This window comes from Hypanus sabinus, unplaced genomic scaffold (assembly GCF_030144855.1).
Source record: "Hypanus sabinus isolate sHypSab1 unplaced genomic scaffold, sHypSab1.hap1 scaffold_540, whole genome shotgun sequence".
NCBI lineage: Eukaryota > Metazoa > Chordata > Chondrichthyes > Myliobatiformes > Dasyatidae > Hypanus > Hypanus sabinus.
This window is the reverse complement of record NW_026781401.1, coordinates 156,537-179,275: the sequence shown is the minus strand read 5'-3', so window position 1 is coordinate 179,275 and position 22,739 is coordinate 156,537. Positions and strand designations below refer to the sequence as shown.

At 58.5% G+C, this 22,739-nt stretch overlaps 1 protein-coding gene across 1 annotated transcript in view; it reads left to right on the top strand.

The window, feature by feature from the left end:
* The window catches only part of LOC132389338 (uncharacterized), a 304,378-nt gene that overhangs the window by 136,463 nt on the left and 145,176 nt on the right, over nucleotides 1-22,739 (top strand). The window contains exon 6 of the mRNA XM_059961854.1: nucleotides 14,878-14,939. Within this exon, the coding sequence (XP_059817837.1) occupies nucleotides 14,878-14,939 (62 nt within the window). The remainder of the gene's footprint in view (nucleotides 1-14,877; nucleotides 14,940-22,739) is intronic.

Here is a 22,739-nt window from a genome sequence, read left to right as displayed (position 1 = left end):
GTCAGACACAGAGTGAAGCTCCCTCCACACCGTCCCATCACAGACTCCAGGGGTCAGAAACAGAGTGAATCTCCCTCCACACCATCCCATCATACACTTCCGGGGTCAGACACAGAGTGAAGCTCCATCCACACCGTTCATCACACACTCCCGGGGTCAGACAAAGAGAGAATGTCACACCACACCGCCCCATCACACACTCCCGGGTCAGAGACATAGTGAATCTCCCTCCGCACAGTCGCTCAGACACACCCGGGGTCAGACAAAGAGTGAATCTCCCTCTACACCGTCCCATCACACACTCCCGGGGTCAGACACAGAGTGAATCACCCTCCGCACCGTCCCATCACACACTCCCGGGGTCAGACACAGAGTGAATCTGCCTCCGCACCGTCGCATCAGACACTCCCGGGGTCAGACACAGAGTGAATCTCGCTCCACACCGTCCCATCACACAATCCCGGGGTCAGACACAGAGTGAATCTCCCTCCACACCGTCCCATCACACACTCCCGGGGTCAGACACAGAGTGAATCTCCCTCCGCACCGTCGCATCAGACACTCCCGGGGTCAGAGACAGAGTGAATCTACCTCCACACCGTCCCATCACACACTCCAGGGGTCAGACACAGAGTCAACCTCCCTCCGCACCGTCCCATCACACACTCCCGGGGTCAGACACAGAGTGAAGCTCCCTCCACACCGTCCCATCACACACTCCATGGGTCAGGCACAGAGTGAAGCTCCCTCCACACCGTCCCATCACACACTCCAGGGGTCAGACACATAGTGAATCTCCCTCCACACCGTCCCATCACACACTCACAGGGTCAGACACAGAGTGATGCTCCCTCCACACCGTCCCATCACACACTCCAGGGCTCAGAAACAGAGTGAATCTCCCTCCACACCATCCCATCAGACACTCCCGGAGTCAGACGCAGAGTGAAGCTCCCGCCACACCGTCCAATCACACACTCCAGGGATCAGACACAGAGTGAAGCTCCCTCCACAACGTCCCATCACACACTCCAGGGGTCAGACACAGAGTGAATCTCGCTCCACACCGTCCCATCACACACTCCCGGGGTCAGACACAGAGTGAATCTCCCTCCACACCGTCCCATCACACACTCCCGGTGTCAGACACAGAGTGAATCTCCCTCCGCACCGTCCCATCACACACTCCAGGGGTCAGACACAGAGTGAATCTCCCTCCGCACCGTCCAATCACACACTCCAGGGGTCAGACACAGAGTGAATCTCCCTCCGCACCGTCCCATCACACACTCCCGGGGTCAGACACAGAGTGAATCTCCCTCCACACCGTCCCATCACATACTCCAGGGCTCAGACACAGAGTGAATCTCCCTCCACACCGTCCCATCACACACTCCAGGGGTCAGACACAGAGTGAATCTCCCTCCACACCGTCCCATCACACACTCCAGGGGTCAGACACAGAGTGAATCTCCCTCCACACCGTCCCATCACACACTCCCGGGGTCAGACACAGAGTGAATCTCCCTCCACACCGTCCCATCACACACTCCCGGGGTCAGACACAGAGTTAATCTCCCTCCACACCGTCCCATCACACACTCGCGGGGTCAGACACAGAGTGAATCTCCCACCACACCGTCCCATCACACACTCCCGGGGTCAGACACAGAGTGAATCTCCCTCCACACCGTCCCATCACACACTCCCGGGGTCAGACACAGAGTGAATCTCCCTCCACACCGTCCCATCACACACTCCCGGTGTCAGACACAGAGTGAATCTCCCTCCGCACCGTCCCATCACACACTCCAGGGGTCAGACACAGAGTGAATCTCCCTCCGCACCGTCCTATCACACACTCCAGGGGTCAGACACAGAGTGAATCTCCCTCCGCACCGTCCCATCACACACTCCCGGGGTCAGACACAGAGTCATTCTCCCTCCACACCGTCCCATCACACACTCCAGGGGTCAGACACAGAGTGAATCTCCCTCCGCACCGTCCCATCACACACTCCCGGGGTCAGACACAGAGTGATTCTCCCTCCACACCGTCCCATCACACACTCCCGGGGTCAGACACAGAGTGAATCTCCCTCCGCGCCGTCGCATCAGACACTCCCGGGGTCAGACACTGAGTGAATCTCCATCTACACTGTCCCATCACACACTCCCGGGGTCAGACACAGAGTGAATCTCCCTCCGCACCGTCCCACCACACACTCCCTGGGTCAGACACAGAGTGAATCTCCCTCCGCACCGTCGCATCAGACACTCCCGGGGTCAGACACAGAGTGAATCTCGCTCCACACCGTCCCATCACACACTCCCGGGGTCAGACACAGAGTGAATCTACCTCCACACCGTCACATCACACACTCCCGGTGTCAGACACAGAGTGAATCTCCCTCCGCACCGTCCCATCACACACTCCAGGGGTTAGACACAGAGTGAATCTCCCTCCGCACCGTCCGATCACACACTCCAGGGGTCAGACACAGAGTGAATCTCCCTCCGCACCGTCCCATCACACACTCCCGGGGTCAGACACAGAGTGAATCTCCCTCCGCACCGTCGCATCAGACACTCCGGGGGTCAGACACAGAGTGAATCTACCTCCACACCGTCCCATCACACACTCCCGGGGTCAGACACAGAGTGAACCTCCCTCCGCACCGTCCCATCACACACTCCCGGGGTCAGACACAGAGTGAAGCTCACTCCACACCGTCCCATCACACACTCCAGGGGTCAGACACAGAGTGAAGCTCCCTCCACACCGTCCCATCACACACTCCAGGGGTCAGACACAGAGTGAATCTCCCTCCACACCGTCCCATCACACACTCCAGGAGTCAGACACAGAGTGAATCTCCCTCCGCACAGTCGCATCAGACACTCCCGGGGTCAGACGCAGAGTGAAGCTCCCGCCGCACCGTCCTATCACACACTCCAGGGGTCAGACACAGAGTGATGCTCCCTCCACACCGTCCCATCACACACTCCAGGGGTCAGAGAGTGAAGCTCCCTCCACACCGTCCCATTACACACTCACGTGGTCAGACACAGAGTGAAGCTCCCTCCACAGCGTCCCATCACACACTCCAGGGGTCAGAAACAGTGTGAATCTCCCTCCACACCATCCCATCATACACTTCCGGGGTCAGACACAGAGTGAAGCTCCATCCACACCGTTCATCACACACTCCCGGGGTCAGACAAAGAGAGAATGTCACACCACACCGCCCCATCACACACTCCCGGGTCAGACACATAGTGAATCTCCCTCCGCACAGTCGCTCAGACACACCCGGGGTCAGACACAGAGTGAATCTCCCTCTACACCGTCCCATCACACACTCCCGGGGTCAGACACAGAGTGAATCACCCTCCGCACCATCCCATCACACACTCCCGGGGTCAGACACAGAGTGAATCTGCCTCCGCACCGTCGCATCAGACACTCCCGGGGTCAGAGACAGAGTGAATCTACCTCCACACCGTCCCATCACACACTCCAGGGGTCAGACACAGAGTGAACCTCCCTCCGCACCGTCCCATCACACACTCCCGGGGTCAGACACAGAGTGAAGCTCCCTCCACACCGTCCCATCACACACTCCATGGGTCAGACACAGAGTGAAGCTCCCTCCACACCGTCCCATCACACACTCCAGGGGTCAGACACAGAGTGAATCTCCCTCCACACCGTCCCATCACACACTCACAGGGTCAGACACAGAGTGATGCTCCCTCCACACCGTCCCATCACACACTCCAGGGCTCAGAAACAGAGTGAATCTCCCTCCACACCATCCCATCAGACACTCCCGGGGTCAGACGCAGAGTGAAGCTCCCGCCACACCGTCCAATCACACACTCCAGGGATCAGACACAGAGTGAAGCTCCCTCCCCAACGTCCCATCACACACTCCAGGGGTCAGACACAGAGTGAAGCTCCCTCCACACCGTCCCATCACACACTCCCTGGGTCAGACACAGAGTGAAGCTCCCTCCACAACGTCACATCACACACTCCAGGGGTCAGACACAGTGTGAATCTCCCTCCACACCGTCCCATCACACACTCACGGGGTCAGACACAGAGTGAAGCTCCCTCCACACCGTCCCATCACACACTCCAGAGGTCAGATACAGAGTGAATCTCCCTCCGCACCGTCGCATCAGACACTCCCGGGGTCAGAGACAGAGTGAAGCTACCTCCACACCGTCCCATCACACACTCCAGGGGTCAGACACAGAGTGAACCTCCCTCCGCACCGTCCCATCGCACACTCCCGGGGTCAGACACAGAGTGAAGCTCCCTCCACACCGTCCCATCACACACTCCCGGGGACAGACACAGAGTGAATCTCCCTCCGCACCGTCCCACCACACACTCCAGGGGTCAGACACAGAGTGAATCTCCCTCCGCACCGTCCAATCACACACTCCAGGGGTCAGACACAGAGTGAATCTCCCTCCGCACCGTCCCATCACACACTCCCGGGGTCAGACACAGAGTGAATCTCCCTCCACACCGTCCCATCACATACTCCAGGGCTCAGACACAGAGTGAATCTCCCTCCACACCGTCCCATCACACACTCCAGGGGTCAGACACAGAGTGAATCTCCCTCCACACCGTCCCATCACACACTCCAGGGGTCAGACACAGAGTGAATCTCCCTCCACACCGTCCCATCACTCACTCCCGTGGTCAGACACAGAGTGAATCTCCCTCCACACATTCCCATCACACACTCCCGGGGTCAGACACAGAGTTAATCTCCCTCCACACCGTCCCATCACACACTCCCGGGGTCAGACACAGAGTGAATCTCCCACCACACCGTCCCATCACACACTCCCGGGGTCAGACACAGAGTGAATCTCCCTCCACACCGTCCCAACACACACTCCCGGGGTCAGACACAGAGTGAATCTCCCTCCACACCGTCCCATCACACACTCCCGGTGTCAGACACAGAGTGAATCTCCCTCCGCACCGTCCCATCACACACTCCAGTGGTCAGACACAGAGTGAATCTCCCTCCGCACCGTCCAATCACACACTCCAGGGGTCAGACACAGAGTGAATCTCCCTCCGCACTGTCCCATCACACACTCCCGGGGTCAGACACAGAGTCATTCTCCCTCCACACCGTCCCATCACACACTCCAGGGGTCAGACACAGAGTGAATCTCCCTCCGCACCGTCCCATCACACACTCCCGGGGTCAGACACAGAGTGATTCTCCCTCCACACCGTCCCATCACACACTCCCGGGGTCAGACACAGAGTGAATCTCCCTCCGGACCGTCGCATCAGACACTCCCGTGGTCAGACACAGAGTGAATCTCCATCTACACTGTCCCATCACACACTCCCGCGGTCAGACACAGAGTGAATCTCCCTCCGCACCGTCCCACCACACACTCCCGGGGTCAGACACAGAGTGAATCTCCCTCCGCACCGTCGCATCAGACATTCCCGGGGTCAGACATAGAGTGAATTTCGCTCCACACCGTCCCATCACACACTCCCGGGGTCAGACACAGAGTGAATCTACCTCCACACCGTCACATCACACACTCCCGGTGTCAGACACAGAGTGAATCTCTCTCCGCACCGTCCCATCACACACTCCAGGGGTCAGACACAGAGTGAATCTCCCTCCGCACCGTCCGATCACACACTCCAGGGGTCAGACACAGAGTGAATCTCCCTCCGCACCGTCCCATCACACACTCCCGGGGTCAGACACAGAGTGAATCTCCCTCCGCACCGTCGCATCAGACACTCCGGGGGTCAGACACAGAGTGAATCTACCTCCACACCGTCCCATCACACACTCCCGTGGTCAGACACAGAGTGAACCTCCCTCCGCACCGTCCCATCACACACTCCCGGGGTCAGACACAGAGTGAAGCTCACTCCACACCGTCCCATCACACACTCCCTGGGTCAGACACAGAGTGAAGCTCCCTCCACACCGTCCCATCACACACTCCAGGGGTCAGACACAGAGTGAATCTCCCTCCGCACAGTGCATCAGACACTCCCGGGGTCAGACGCAGTGTGAAGCTCCCGCCGCACCGTCCAAACACACACTCCAGGGGTCAGACACAGAGTGAAGCTCCCTCCACACCGTCCTATCACACACTCCAGGGGTCAAACACAGAGTGAAGCTCCCGCCGCACCGTCCAAACACACACTCCCGGCGTCAGACACAGAGTGAATCTCCCTCCACACCGTCCCATCACACACTCACGTGGTCAGACACAGAGTGAAGCTCCATCCACACCGTTCATCACACACTCCCGGTGTCAGACAAAGAGAGAATGTCACACCACACCGCCCCATCACACACTCCAGGGTCAGACACATAGTGAATCTCCCTCCGCACAGTCGCTCAGACACACCCGGGGTCAGACACAGAGTGAATCTCCCTCTACACCGTCCCATCACACACTCCCGGGGTCAGACACAGAGTGAATCACCCTCCGCACCGTCCCATCACACACTCCCGGGGTCAGACACAGAGTGAATCTGCCTCCGCACCGTCGCATCAGACACTCCCGGGGTCAGACACAGAGTGAATCTCGCTCCACACCGTCCCATCACACACTCCCGGGGTCAGACACAGAGTGAATCTCCCTCCACACCGTCCCATCACACACTCCCGGGGTCAGACACAGAGTGAATCTCCCTCCGCACCGTCGCATCAGACACTCCCGGGGTCAGAGACAGAGTGAATCTACCTCCACACCGTCCCATCACACACTCCAGGGGTCAGACACAGAGTGAACCTCCCTCCGCACCGTCCCATCACACACTCCCGGGGTCAGACACAGAGTGAAGCTCCCTCCACACCGTCCCATCACACACTCCATGGGTCAGACACAGAGTGAAGCTCCCTCCACACCGTCCCATCACACACTCCAGGGGTCAGACACAGAGTGAATCTCCCTCCACACCGTCCCATCACACACTCACAGGGTCAGACACAGAGTGATGCTCCCTCCACACCGTCCCATCACACACTCCAGGGCTCAGAAACAGAGTGAATCTCCCTCCACACCATCCCATCAGACACTCCCGGGGTCAGACGCAGAGTGAAGCTCCCGCCACACCGTCCAATCACACACTCCAGGGATCAGACACAGAGTGAAGCTCCCTCCACAACGTCCCATCACACACTCCCGGTGTCAGACACAGAGTGAATCTCCCTCCGCACCGTCCCATCACACACTCCAGGGGTCAGACACAGAGTGAATCTCCCTCCGCACCGTCCAATCACACACTCCAGGGGTCAGACACAGAGTGAATCTCCCTCCGCACCGTCCCATCACACACTCCCGGGGTCAGACACAGAGTGAATCTCCCTCCACACCGTCCCATCACATACTCCAGGGCTCAGACACAGAGTGAATCTCCCTCCACACCGTCACATCACACACTCCAGGGGTCAGACACAGAGTGAATCTCCCTCCACACCGTCCCATCACACACTCCAGGGGTCAGACACAGAGTGAATCTCCCTCCACACCGTCCCATCACACACTCCCGGGGTCAGACACAGAGTGAATCTCCCTCCACACCGTCCCATCACACACTCCCGGGGTCAGACACAGAGTGAATCTCCCTCCGCACCGTCCCATCACACACTCCAGGGGTCAGACACAGAGTGAATCTCCCTCCGCACCGTCCAATCACACATTCCAGGGGTCAGACACAGAGTGAATCTCCCTCCGCACCGTCGCATCAGACACTCCCGGGGTCAGACACAGAGTGAATCTACCTCCACACCGTCCCATCACACACTCCAGGGGTCAGACACAGAGTGAATCTCCCTCCGCACCGTCCCATCACACACTCCCGGGGTCAGACACAGAGTGATTCTCCCTCCACACCGTCCCATCACACACTCCCGGGGTCAGACACAGAGTGAATCTCCCTCCGCACCGTCGCATCAGACACTCCCGGGGTCAGACACAGAGTGAATCTCCATCTACACTGTCCCATCACACACTCCCGGGGTCAGACACAGAGTGAATCTCCCTCCGCACCGTCGCACCACACACTCCCGGGGTCAGACACAGAGTGAATCTCCCTCCGCACCGTCGCATCAGACACTCCCGGGGTCAGACACAGAGTGAATCTCCCTCCGCACCGTCCCATCACACACTCCCGGGGTCAGACACAGAGTGAATCTCCCTCCGCACCGTCCCATCACACACTCCCGGGGTCAGACACAGAGTGATTCTCCCTCCACACCGTCCCATCACACACTCCCTGGGTCAGACACAGAGTGAAGCTCCCTCCACACCGTCCCATCACACACTCCAGGGGTCAGACACAGAGTGAATCTCCCTCCACACCGTCCCATCACACACTCCAGGGGTCAGACACAGAGTGAATCTCCCTCCGCACAGTCGCATCAGACACTCCCGGGGTCAGACGCAGAGTGAAGCTCCCGCCGCACCGTCCTATCACACACTCCAGGGGTCTGACACAGAGTGAAGCTCCCTCCACACCGTCCCATCACACACTCCAGGGGTCAGAGAGTGAAGCTCCCTCCACACCGTCCCATCACACACTCACGTGGTCAGACACAGAGTGAAGCTCCCTCCACACCGTCCCATCCCACACTCCAGGGGTCAGAAACAGAGTGAATCTCCATCCACACCATCCCATCATACACTTCCGGGGTCAGACACAGAGTGAAGCTCCATCCACACCGTTCATCACACACTCCCGGGGTCAGACAAAGAGAGAATGTCACACCACACCGCCCCATCACACACTCCCGGGTCAGACACATAGTGAATCTCCCTCCGCACAGTCGCTCAGACACACCCGGGGTCAGACACAGAGTGAATCTCCCTCTAAACCGTCCCATCACACACTCCCGGGGACAGACACAGAGTGAATCACCCTCCGCACCGTCCCATCACACACTCCCGGGGTCAGACACAGAGTGAATCTGCCTCCGCACCGTCGCATCAGACACTCCCGGGGTCAGACACAGAGTGAATCTCGCTCCACACCGTCCCATCACACACTCCCGGGGTCAGACACAGAGTGAATCTCCCTCCGCACCGTCGCATCAGACACTCCCGGGGTCAGAGACAGAGTGAATCTACCTCCACACCGTCCCATCACACACTCCAGGGGTCAGACACAGAGTGAACCTCCCTCCGCACCGTCCCATCACACACTCCCGGGGTCAGACACAGAGTGAAGCTCCCTCCACACCGTCCCATCACACACTCCATGGGTCAGACACAGAGTGAAGCTCCCTCCACACCGTCCCATCACACACTCCAGGGGTCAGACACAGAGTGAATCTCCCTCCACACCGTCCCATCACACACTCACAGGGTCAGACACAGAGTGATGCTCCCTCCACACCGTCCCATCACACACTCCAGGGCTCAGAAACAGAGTGAATCTCCCTCCACACCATCCCATCAGACACTCCCGGGGTCAGACGCAGAGTGAAGCTCCCGCCACACCGTCCAATCACACACTCCAGGGATCAGACACAGAGTGAAGCTCCCTCCACAACGTCCCATCACACACTCCAGGGGTCAGACACAGAGTGAAGCTCCCTCCACACCGTCCCATCACACACTCCCTGGGTCAGACACAGAGTGAAGCTCCCTCCACAACGTCCCATCACACACTCCAGGGGTCATACACAGAGTGAACCTCCCTCCGCACCGTCCCATCACACACACCCGGGGTCAGACACAGAGTGAAGCTCCCTCCACACCGTCCCATCACACACTCCATGGGTCAGACACAGAGTGAAGCTCCCTCCACACCGTCCCATCACACACTCCAGGGGTCAGACACAGAGTGAATCTCCCTCCACACCGTCCCATCACACACTCACAGGGTCAGACACAGAGTGATGCTCCCTCCACACCGTCCCATCACACACTCCAGGGTTCAGAAACAGAGTGAATCTCCCTCCACACCATCCCATCAGACACTCCCGGGGTCAGTCGCAGAGTGAAGCTCCCGCCACACCGTCCAATCACAAACTCCAGGGATCAGACACAGAGTGAAGCTCCCTCCACAACGTCCCATCACACACTCCAGGGGTCAGACACAGAGTGAAGCTCCTTCCACACCGTCCCATCACACACTCCCTGGGTCAGACACAGAGTGAAGCTCCCTCCACAACGTCCCATCACACAGTCCAGGGGTCAGACACAGAGTGAATCTCCCTCCACACCGTCCCATCACACACTCACGGGGTCAGACACAGAGTGAAGCTCCCTCCACACCGTCCCATCACACACTCCAGAGGTCAGATACAGAGTGAATCTCCCTCCGCACCGTCGCATCAGACACTCCCGGGGTCAGACGCAGAGTGAAGCTCCCGCCACACTGTCCAGTCACACACTCCAGGGGTCAGACACAGAGTGAAGCTCCCACCACACCGTCACATCACACACTCCAGGGGTCAGACACAGAGTGAAGCTCCGGCCACACCGTTCCATCACACACTCACGTGGTCAGACACAGAGTGAAGCTCCCTCCACACCGTCCCATCACACACTCCAGGGGTCAGACACAGAGTGAATCTCCTCCACAACGTCCCAGCACTCACTTCCGGGGTCAGATAGTGAGTAAAACTCCCTCCACACCGTCCCATCACACATTCCCGGGGTCAGACACTGAGTGAATCTCCGTCCCCGCCGTCCAATCACACAACCCGGTGTCAGACACAGAGTGAATCTCCCTCCGCACCGTCCCATCACACATTCTCGGGGTCAGACACTGAGTGAATCTCCTACCACACTGCCCCATCACACAGTCCCGGAGACAGACACAGAGTGAATCTCCCTCCACTCCGTCACATCACACAATCCCGGGGTCTGGCACAGAGTGAATCTCCCTCCACTCCGTCACATCACACAGTCCCGGGGTCAGACACAGGTGATACTCACACCAACCCGTCCCATCACACACTCCCGGGGACAATCAATGAGTGAATCTCCCTCCACGCCGTCCCATCACAGACCGCGAGGTCAGACACTGAGTGAATCTCCGTCCACACCGTCCCATCATACAGTACCGGGATCAGAATCAGAGTGAAACTCCATCCACATCGCCCCATCACCCACTCCCGGGTTCAGACACAGAGAGAATCTCCCTCCACTCCGTCACATCACACACTCCCGGTTTCAGACACAGAGTGAATCTCCCTCCGCACCGTTCCATCACATAGTCCCGGGGTCAGACACAGAGTGAATCTACCTCCTCAACGTCCCAACACTCACTCCCGGGGTCAGACACAGAGTGAATGTCCTTCCACACCATCCCATCACACACTCCCGGGGTCAGAAACAGAGTGAATCTCCCTCCACACCATCCCATCACACACTCCCGGTGTCAGACACGGAGTGAATGTCCTTCCACACCGTCCCATCACACACTCCCGAGGTCAGACACAGAGTGAATCTCCGTCCACACCGTCCCATCATACAGTACCGGGATCACAATCAGAGTGAAACTCCATCCACATCGCCCCATCACACACAACCGGGGTCAGACACAAATAGAATCTCCCTCTACACCGCCCCATCACACACTCCCGGGTTCAGACACAGAGTGAATCTCCCTCCGCACCGTTCCATCACACAGTCCCGGGGTCAGATACAGAGTGAAGCTCCCTCCACACCGTCCCATCACACACTCCTGGGGTCAGACACAGAGAGAATCTCCCCAACCCCGTCCCATCACACACTCCTGGGGTCAGATACAGAGTGAAGCTCCCTACACACCGTCCCATCACACACTCCCGGGGTCAGACTCGGAGTGAATCTCCATCCACCCGGCCCCATCACACATTCCCGGGTTCGGACACAAAATGAAGCTCCCTCCGCACCGTCCCATCGCAGACTCCCGGGGTCAGACACAGAGTGAATCTTCCTCCACTCCGTCACCTCACCCACTCGGGGGTCAGACACAGAGTGAATCTCCTCCACAACGTCCCATCACTCACTTCGGGGTCAGACAGTGAGTAAAACTCCCTCCACGCCGTCCCATCACACAACCCGGTGTCAGACACAGATTGAATCTCCCTCCGCACCGTCCCATCACACATTCTCGGGGTCAGACACTGAGTGAATCTCCTACCACACTGCCCCATCACACATTCCCGGGGTCAGACACAGGTGATACTCCCACCAACCCGTCCCATCACACACTCCCGGGGACAATCACTGAGTGAATCTCCCTCCACGCCGTCCCATCACATAGTCCCGGGGTCAGATACAGAGTGAATCTCCCTCCACACAATCCCATCACACACACCCGTGGTCAGACACAGAGAGAATCTACCCCCTCAACGTCCCATCACTCAATCCCGGGGTCAGACACAAAATGAAGCTTCCTCTGCACCGTCCCATCGCAGACTCCCGGGGTCAGACACAGAGTGAATTTCCCTCCGCACCGTCCCATCACACACTCCCGGGAAAGGCACAGAGTGAATCTCCCTCCACACTGTCCCATCACACACTCCCGGGGTCAGACTCGGAGTGAATCTCCATCCACCCGGCCCCATCACAGACTCCCGGGTTCAGACACAGTATGAATCTCCCTCCACACAATCCCATCACACACACCAGTGGTCAGACACAGAGTGAATCTATCTCCACTCCGTCACCTCACCCACTCGGGGGTCAGACACAGAGTGAATCTCCTCCACAACGTCCCATCACACACTCCCGTGGTCAGACAGTGAGTAAATCTCCCTCCACACCGTCCCATCACATATTCCCGGGGTCAGACACTGAGTGAATCTCCCTCCACGCCGTCCCATCACACAACCCGGTGTCAGACTCGGAATGAATCTCCATCCACCCGGTCCAATCACAGAATCCCGGGTTCAGACACAGTATGAATCTCCCTCCACACAATCCCATCGCTCACTCCCGGGGTCAGACACAAAGTGAAGCTCCCTCTGCACCGTCCGATCGCAGACTCCCGGGGTCAGACACAGAGTGAATCTCCATCCACCCGACCACATCACAGAATCCCGTGTTCGGACATAGTATGAATCTCCCTCCACACAATCCCAAAACACACCCGTGGTCAGACAGAGAGTCAATCTCCCTCCACGCCGTCCCATCACACAACCCGGTGTCAGACACAGATTGAATCTCCCTCCGCACCGTCCCATCACACATTCTCGGGGTCAGACACAGAGTGAATCTCCCTCCACACCGTCCGATCACACACTCCCGGGGTCAGACACAGGTGATACTCCCACCAACCTGTCCCATCACACACTCCCGGGGACAATCACTGAGTGAATCTCCCTCCACGCCGTCCCATCACACACCCCGAGGTCAGACACTGAATGAATCTCCGTCCACACCGTCCCATCATACACTGCCGGGGTCAGACTCGGAGTGAAACTCCATCCACATCGCCCCATCACCCACTCCCGGGTTCAGACACAGAGAGAATCTCCCTCCACTCCGTCACATCACACACTCCCGGGTTCAGACACAGAGTGAATCTCCCTCCGCACCGTTCCATCACATAGTCCCGGGGTCAGATACAGAGTGAATCTCCCTCCACACAATCCCATCACACACACCCGTGGTCAGACACTGAGTAAATGTCCCTCCTCAACGTCCCATCACTCACTCCCGGGGTCAGACACAGAGTGAAGCTCCCTCCGCACCGTCCCATCGCAGACTCCCGGGGTCAGACACAGAGTGAATCTCCCTCCACACCGTCCGATCAGACACTCCCGGGGTCAGACACAGAGTGAAACTCACTCCACACCGTCCCATCACACACTCCTGGGGTCAGACACAGAGTGAATCTCCCTCCACTCCATCCGATCAGACACTCCCGGGGTCAGAAACAGAGTGAAACTCACTCCACACCGTCCCATCACACACTCCCGGTGTCAGACACAGAGTGACTGTCCTTCCACACCGTCCCATCACACACTCCCGAGGGCAGACACTGAGTGAATCTCCGTCCACACCGTCCCATCATACAGTACTGGGATCAGAATCAGAGTGAAACGCCATCCACATTGCCCCATCACACACAACCGGGGTCAGACACAGAGAGAATCTCCCTCTACACCGCCCCATCACATAGTCCCGGGGTCAGACACAGAGTGAATCTCCTTCCACACCGTCCCATCACACCCTCCCGGGGTCAGGCACAGAGTGAATCTCCTTCAACCCCGTCCCATCACACACTCCCGGGGTCAGACACAGAGTGATTATTCCTCTACACGGTCCCATCAGACACTCCCGGGGTCAGACACAGAGTGAATCTCCCTCCAGTCCGTCCCATCACACACTCCCTGGGTCAGACACAGAGTGAATCCACCTCCACACCGTCCCATCACACACTCCCGGGGTCAGACACAGAGTGAATCTCCCACCACACCGTCCCATCGCACGCTCCCGGGGTCAGACACAGAGTGAGTCTCCCTCCACGCCGTCTAATCACCCACTCCAGGGGTCAGACACAGAGTGAATCTCCCTCCACACCGTCTCTTCACCCACTCCAGGGGTCAGACACAGAGTGAATCTCCCTCCACACCGTCCCATCACACTCTCCCGGGGTCAAACACAGAGTGAATCTCCCTCCACACCGTTCCATCACACTCTCCCGGGGTCAGACACAGAGTGAATCTCCCTCCACACCGTCCCATCACACTCTCCCGGGGTCAGACACAGAGTGAATCTCCCTCCACACCGTCCCGTCACACACTCCCGGGGTCAGACACTCTCTTTCTTCGGCAATGCATTAGACACTCCACGGGCCAAAGACAATCCTCCATGCAGAGAACTTACGGAAGAAATTTTATTTGACAGAATTTTCTATTCAATGCTCTCAATGGAAGCGGATATTACTGGGTTGAAAACTGCGGAGACAGGTGAGGTTTGAAATGTCCGTTGCCTGTGGGTCGAGCGGGCAGTCGGTTTAGTCTGTGGTGAGGGCGTGTGGCGAGGACTGGGGTGAGAGTGGGGCATTAGCATTTGTTTAGAAACTGGCACGTGTTTGTGGGGAGTGAGTAGGTCAGTGAGATTAGTTTCAAGACTGACACAGGACTGTGGGGAGAGAGTGGGTCAGTGGGATTAGTTTGAGGACTGACACAGGACTGTGGGGAGAGAGTGGGTCAGTGGGATTAGTTTGGGGACTGACACAGGATCCTGGGGAGAGAGTGGGACTGTGGGATTAGTATGGGGACTGACACAGGACTGTGGGGAGGGAGTGGGACTGGGAGTAGTTTGGGGTCTGACACTGGACTGTGGGGAGAGAGTGGGGAAATGGGATTAGTTTGGGGTCTGACACAGGACTGTGGGGAGAGTGTGGGACTGTGGGAGTAGATTGGGGACTGAGACAGGACTGTGGGGAGAGAGTGGGACTGTTGGATTAGTTTGGGGTCTGACACAGGACTGTGGGGAGAGAGTGGGTCAGTGGGATTAGTTTGGGGACTGACACAGGACTGTGGGGAGAGCGTAGGACTGTGGGATTAGTTTGGGATCTGACACAGGACTGCGGGGAGAGAGTGGGACTGTGGGAGTAGATTGGGGACTGACACAGGACTGTGGGGAGAGAGTGGGACTGTGGGATTAGTTTGGGGTCTGACACAGGACTGCGGGGAGAGAGTGGGACTGTGGGATTAGATTGGGGACTGACACAGGACAGTTTATAGAGTGGGTCGGTGAAATCAGTTTGGGGAATGACACGGGGTTGCGGGGTGATAGTGAGGAAGTGGTATTAGTCTTGTGACTGATACGGGGGGGGAATGTGGGGATTGGGACAGAGGGACACTGCGCTGCGGAGACAGAACGGGACAGTAACGCTTAGCGTTGTGTCCGACACGGATCTATAGCGAGATAGGAAGCAGTGGGATTAGTTTGGGGACACACACGGGGCTCTGGCGAGAGCGTGGGGCAGTGGGATTAGTTTGGGGACACACACGGGGCTCTGTCGAGGGCGTGGGGCAGTGGGATTAGTTTGGGGACGCACACGGGGCTCTGGCGAGAGCATGGGGCAGTGGGATTAGTTTGGGGACACACAAGGGGCTCTGGCGTGAGCGTGGGGCAGAGGGATTAGTTTGGGGACACACACGGGGCTCTGTCGATGGCGTGGGGCAGTGGGATTAGTTTGGGGACACACACGGGGCTCTAGCGAGGGCGTGGGGCAGTGGGATTAGTTTGGGGACACACACGGGGCTCTGGCGAGGGCGTGGGGCAGTGGGATTAGTTTGGGGACACACACGGGGCTCCGGCGAGGGCGTGGGGCAGTGGGATTAGTTTGGGGACACACACGGGGCTCTGGCGAGGGCGTGGGGCAATGGGATTAGTTTGGGGACACACACGGGGCTCTGGCGAGAGCGTGGGGCAGTGGGATTAGTTTGGGGACACACACGGGGCTCTGGCGAGAGCGTGGGGTAGTGGGATTAGTTTGGGGACACACACGGGGCTCTGTCGAGGGCGTGGGGCAGTGGGATTAGTTTGGGGACGCACACGGGGCTCTAGCGAGGGCGCGGGGCAGTGGGATTAGTTTCGGGACACACACGGGGCTCTGTCGATGGCGTGGGGCAGTGGGATTAGTTTGGGGACACACACGGGGCTCTGGCGAGAGCGTGGGGCAGTGGCATTAGTTTGGGGACACACACGGGGCTCTGTTGAGAGCGTGGGGCTGTGGGATTAGTTTGTGGACGCACACGGTGTTCTGGCGAGGGCGTGGGTCAGTGGGATTATTTTGGGGACACACACGGGGCTCTGGCGAGAGCGTGGAGCAGTGGGATTAGTTTGGGGACACACACGGGGCTCTGGCGAGGGCGTGGGACGGTGGGATTAGTTTGGGATCTGACACAGGACTGCGGGGAGAGAGTGGGACTGTGGGAGTAGATTGGGGACTGACACAGGACTGTGGGGAGAGAGTGGGACTGTGGGATTAGTTTGGGGTCTGACACAGGACTGCGGGGAGAGAGTGGGACTGTGGGATTATATTGGGGACTGACACAGGACAGTGGATAGAGTGGGTCGGTGAAATCAGTTTGGGGAATGACACGGGGTTGCGGGGTGATAGTGAGGAAGTGGTATTAGTCTTGTGACTGATACGGGGGGGGGGGGAATGTGGGGATTGGGACAGAGGGACACTGCGCTGCGGAGACAGAACGGGACAGTAACGCTTAGCGTTGTGTCCGACACGGATCTATAGCGAGATAGGAAGCAGTGGGATTAGTTTGGGGACACACACGGGGCTCTGGCGAGAGCATGGGGCAGTGGGATTAGTTTGGGGACACACAAGGGGCTCTGGCGTGAGCGTGGCGCAGAGGGATTAGTTTGGGGACACACACGGGGCTCTGCCGATGGCGTGGGGCAGTGGGATTAGTTTGGGGACACACACGGGGCTCTAGCGAGGGCGTGGGGCAGTGGGATTAGTTTGGGGACACACACGGGGCTCTGGCGAGGGCGTGGGGCAGTGGGATTAGTTTGGGGTCACACACGGGGCTCCGGCGAGGGCGTGGGGCAGTGGGATTAGTTTGGGGACACACACGGGGCTCTGGCGAGGGCGTGGGGCAATGGGATTAGTTTGAGGACACACACGGGGCTCTGGCGAGAGCGTGGGGCAGTGGGATTAGTTTGGGGACACACACGGGGCTCTGGGGAGAGCGTGGGGTAGTGGGATTAGTTTGGGGACACACACGGGGCTCTGTCGAGGGCGTGGGGCAGTGGGATTAGTTTGGGGACGCACACGGGGCTCTGGCGAGAGCATGGGGCAGTGGGATTAGTTTGGGGACACACAAGGGGCTCTGGCGTGAGCGTGGGGCAGAGGGATTAGTTTGGGGACACACACGGGGCTCTGGCGAGAGCGTGGGGTAGTGGGATTAGTTTGGGGACACACACGGGGCTCTGTCGAGGGCGTGGGGCAGTGGGATTAGTTTGGGGACGCACACGGGGCTCTAGCGAGGGCGCGGGGCAGTGGGATTAGTTTGGGGACACACACGGGGCTCTGTCGATGGCGTGGGGCAGTGGGATTAGTTTGGGGACACACACGGGGCTCTGGCGAGAGCGTGGGGCAGTGGCATTAGTTTGGAGACACACACGGGGCTCTGGTGAGAGCGTGGGGCTGTGGGATTAGTTTGTGGACGCACACGGTGTTCTGGCGAGGGCGTGGGTCAGTGGGATTATTTTGGGGACACACACGGGGCTCTGGCGAGAGCGTGGAGCAGTGGGATTAGTTTGGGGACACACACGGGGCTCTGGCGAGGGCGTGGGACTGTGGGATTAGTTTGGGGTCTGACACAGGACTGTGGGGAGAGAGCGGGACAGTGAGATTAGTTTCAAGACTGACACAGGACTGGTCGGAGTGAGTGGGACAGTGGGATTAGTTTGGGGTCAGACATAGGACTGTGAGGAGAGAGTGGGACCGTGGGATTAGTTTGGGGTCAGACATAGGACTGTGAGGAGAGAGTGGGACCGTGGGATTAGTTTGGTGTCTGACACAGGACTGTTAGAGACAGTGGGACTGTGGGATTAGTTTGGGGTCTGACACAGGACTGTGGGGAGAGAGCGGGACTGTTGGATTAGTTTGGGGTCTGACACAGGACTGTGGGGAGAGAGTGGGTCAGTGGGAATAGTTTGGGGACTGACACAGGACTGTGGGGAGAGAGTGGGTCAGTTGGATTAGTTTGGGGACACACGGGTCTCTGGCGAGGGCGTGGGGCAGTTGGATGTGTTTGGGGACAGACACAGGACTGTGGGGAGAGAGTGGGACAATGGGATTAGTTTCGGGACTGACACAGGACTGTGGGGAGAGAGTGTGACTGTGGGATTAGATTGGGGTCTTACACAGGACTGTGGATAGAGTGGGTCGGTGGGATTAGTTTGAGGTCAGACATAGGACTGTGAGGAGAGAGTGGGACAGTTGGATTAGTTTGTTGTCTGACACAGGACTGTTAGAGACAGTGGGACTGTGGGATTAGTTTGGGGTCTGACACAGGACTGTGGGGAGAGAGTGGGACTGTTGGATTAGTTTGGGGTCTGACACAGGACTGTGGGGAGAGAGTGGGTCAGTGGGATTAGTTTGGGGACTGACACAGGACTGCGGGGAGAGAGTGGGACTGTGGGAATAGTTTGGGGTCTGACACAGGACTGCGGGGAGAGAGTGGGACTGTGGGATTAGTTTGGGGTCTGACACAGGATTGTGGGGAGAGAGTGGGTCAGTGGGATTAGTTTGGGGACTGACACAGGACTGTGGGGAGAGAGTGGGACTGTGGGAATAGTTTGGGGTCTGACACGGGACTGCGGGGAGAGAGTGGGACTGTGGGATTAGATTGGGGTCTGACACAGTACTGTGGATAGAGTGGGTCGGTGACATCAGTTTGGGGACGGACACGGGGTTGCGGGGTGATAGTGGGCATGTGGTATTGGTCTTGTGACTGATACGTGGGGGGAATGTGGGGATTGGGACAGTGGGACACTGCGCTGCGGAGACAGAATGGGACAGTCACGCTTAGCGTGGTGTCCGACACGGATCTGTAGCGAGACAGGAAGCAGTGGGATTAGTTTGGGGACACACACTGGGCTCTGGCGAGAGCGTGGGGCAGTGGGATTAGTTTGGGGACACACGGGGCTCTGGCGAGGGCGTGGGGCAGTGGGATTAGTTTGGGGACACACACGGGGCTCTGGCGAGAGCGTGGGGCAGAGGGATTAGTTTGGGGACACAAGGGGCTCTGGCGAGGGCGTGGGGCAGTGGGATTAGTTTGGGGACTCACACGGGGCTCTGGCGAGGGCGTGGGGCAGTGGGATTAGTTTGGGGACACACACGGGGCTCTGGCGAGAGCGTGGGGCTGTGGGATTAGTTTGGGGACACATACGGGGCTCTGGCGAGGGCGTGGGGCAGTGGGATTAATTTGGAGACACACACGGGGCTCTGGGGAGAGCGTGGGGCAGTGAGATTAGTTTGGGGACACACACGGGGCTCTGGCGAGGGCGTGAGGCAGTGGGATTAGTTTGGAGACACACACGGGGCTCTGGCGAGGGCGTGGGGCAGTGGGATGAGTTTGGGGACACACACGGGGCTCTGGCGAGGGCGTAGGGCAGTGGGATTAGTTTGGGGACACTGACGGGGTTCTGGCGAGGGCGTGGGGCAGTGGGATTAGTTTGGGGACACACACGGGGCTCTGTCGATGGCGTGGGGCAGTGGGATTAGTTTGGGGACACACACGGGGCTCTGGCGAGAGCGTGGGGCAGTGGCATTAGTTTGGAGACACACACGGGGCTCTGGTGAGAGCGTGGGGCTGTGGGATTAGTTTGTGGACGCACACGGTGTTCTGGCGAGGGCGTGGGTCAGTGGGATTATTTTGGGGACACACACGGGGCTCTGGCGAGAGCGTGGAGCAGTGGGATTAGTTTGGGGACACACACGGGGCTCTGGCGAGGGCGTGGGACTGTGGGATTAGTTTGGGGTCTGACACAGGACTGTGGGGAGAGAGCGGGACAGTGAGATTAGTTTCAAGACTGACACAGGACTGGTCGGAGTGAGTGGGACAGTGGGATTAGTTTGGGGTCAGACATAGGACTGTGAGGAGAGAGTGGGACCGTGGGATTAGTTTGGGGTCAGACATAGGACTGTGAGGAGAGAGTGGGACCGTGGGATTAGTTTGGTGTCTGACACAGGACTGTTAGAGACAGTGGGACTGTGGGATTAGTTTGGGGTCTGACACAGGACTGTGGGGAGAGAGCGGGACTGTTGGATTAGTTTGGGGTCTGACACAGGACTGTGGGGAGAGAGTGGGTCAGTGGGAATAGTTTGGGGACTGACACAGGACTGTGGGGAGAGAGTGGGTCAGTTGGATTAGTTTGGGGACACACGGGTCTCTGGCGAGGGCGTGGGGCAGTTGGATGTGTTTGGGGACAGACACAGGACTGTGGGGAGAGAGTGGGACAATGGGATTAGTTTCGGGACTGACACAGGACTGTGGGGAGAGAGTGTGACTGTGGGATTAGATTGGGGTCTTACACAGGACTGTGGATAGAGTGGGTCGGTGGGATTAGTTTGAGGTCAGACATAGGACTGTGAGGAGAGAGTGGGACAGTTGGATTAGTTTGTTGTCTGACACAGGACTGTTAGAGACAGTGGGACTGTGGGATTAGTTTGGGGTCTGACACAGGACTGTGGGGAGAGAGTGGGACTGTTGGATTAGTTTGGGGTCTGACACAGGACTGTGGGGAGAGAGTGGGTCAGTGGGATTAGTTTGGGGACTGACACAGGACTGCGGGGAGAGAGTGGGACTGTGGGAATAGTTTGGGGTCTGACACAGGACTGCGGGGAGAGAGTGGGACTGTGGGATTAGTTTGGGGTCTGACACAGGATTGTGGGGAGAGAGTGGGTCAGTGGGATTAGTTTGGGGACTGACACAGGACTGTGGGGAGAGAGTGGGACTGTGGGAATAGTTTGGGGTCTGACACGGGACTGCGGGGAGAGAGTGGGACTGTGGGATTAGATTGGGGTCTGACACAGTACTGTGGATAGAGTGGGTCGGTGACATCAGTTTGGGGACGGACACGGGGTTGCGGGGTGATAGTGGGCATGTGGTATTGGTCTTGTGACTGATACGTGGGGGGAATGTGGGGATTGGGACAGTGGGACACTGCGCTGCGGAGACAGAATGGGACAGTCACGCTTAGCGTGGTGTCCGACACGGATCTGTAGCGAGACAGGAAGCAGTGGGATTAGTTTGGGGACACACACTGGGCTCTGGCGAGAGCGTGGGGCAGTGGGATTAGTTTGGGGACACACGGGGCTCTGGCGAGGGCGTGGGGCAGTGGGATTAGTTTGGGGACACACACGGGGCTCTGGCGAGAGCGTGGGGCAGTGGGATTAGTTTGGGGACACACACGGGGCTCTGGCGAGGGCGTGGGGCAGTGGGATTAGTTTGGAGACACACACGGGGCTCTGGCGAGAGCGTGGGGCAGTGGGATTAGTTTGGGGACACATACGGGGCTCTGGCGAGGGCGTGGGGCAGTGGGATTAATTTGGAGACACACACGGGGCTCTGGGGAGAGCGTGGGGCAGTGAGATTAGTTTGGGGACACACACGGGGCTCTGGCGAGGGCGTGAGGCAGTGGGATTAGTTTGGAGACACACACGGGGCTCTGGCGAGGGCGTGGGGCAGTGGGATGAGTTTGGGGACACACACGGGGCTCTGGCGAGGGCGTAGGGCAGTGGGATTAGTTTGGGGACACTGACGGGGTTCTGGCGAGGGCGTGGGGCAGTGGGATTAGTTTGGGGACACACACGGGGCTCTGGCGAGAGCGTGGGGCAGTGGGATTAGTTTGGGGACACACACGGGGCTCTGGCGAGAGCGTGGGGCAGTGGGATAAGTTTGGGGACACACACGGGGCTCTGGCGAGAGCATGGGGCAGTGGGATTAGTTTGGGGACACACACGGGGCTCTGGCGAGGTCGTGGGGCAGTGGGATTAGTTTGGGGACACACACGGGGCTCTGGCGAGGGCGTGGGGCAGTGGGATTAGTTTGGGGACACACACGGGGTTCTGGCGAGGGCGTGGGGCAGTGGGATTAGTTTGGGGTCACACACGGGGCTCTGGCGAGGGCGTGGGGCAGTGGGATTAGTTTGGGGACACACACGGGTCTCTGCCGAGGGCGTGGGGCAGTGGGATTAGTTTGGGGACACACACGGGGCTCTGGCGA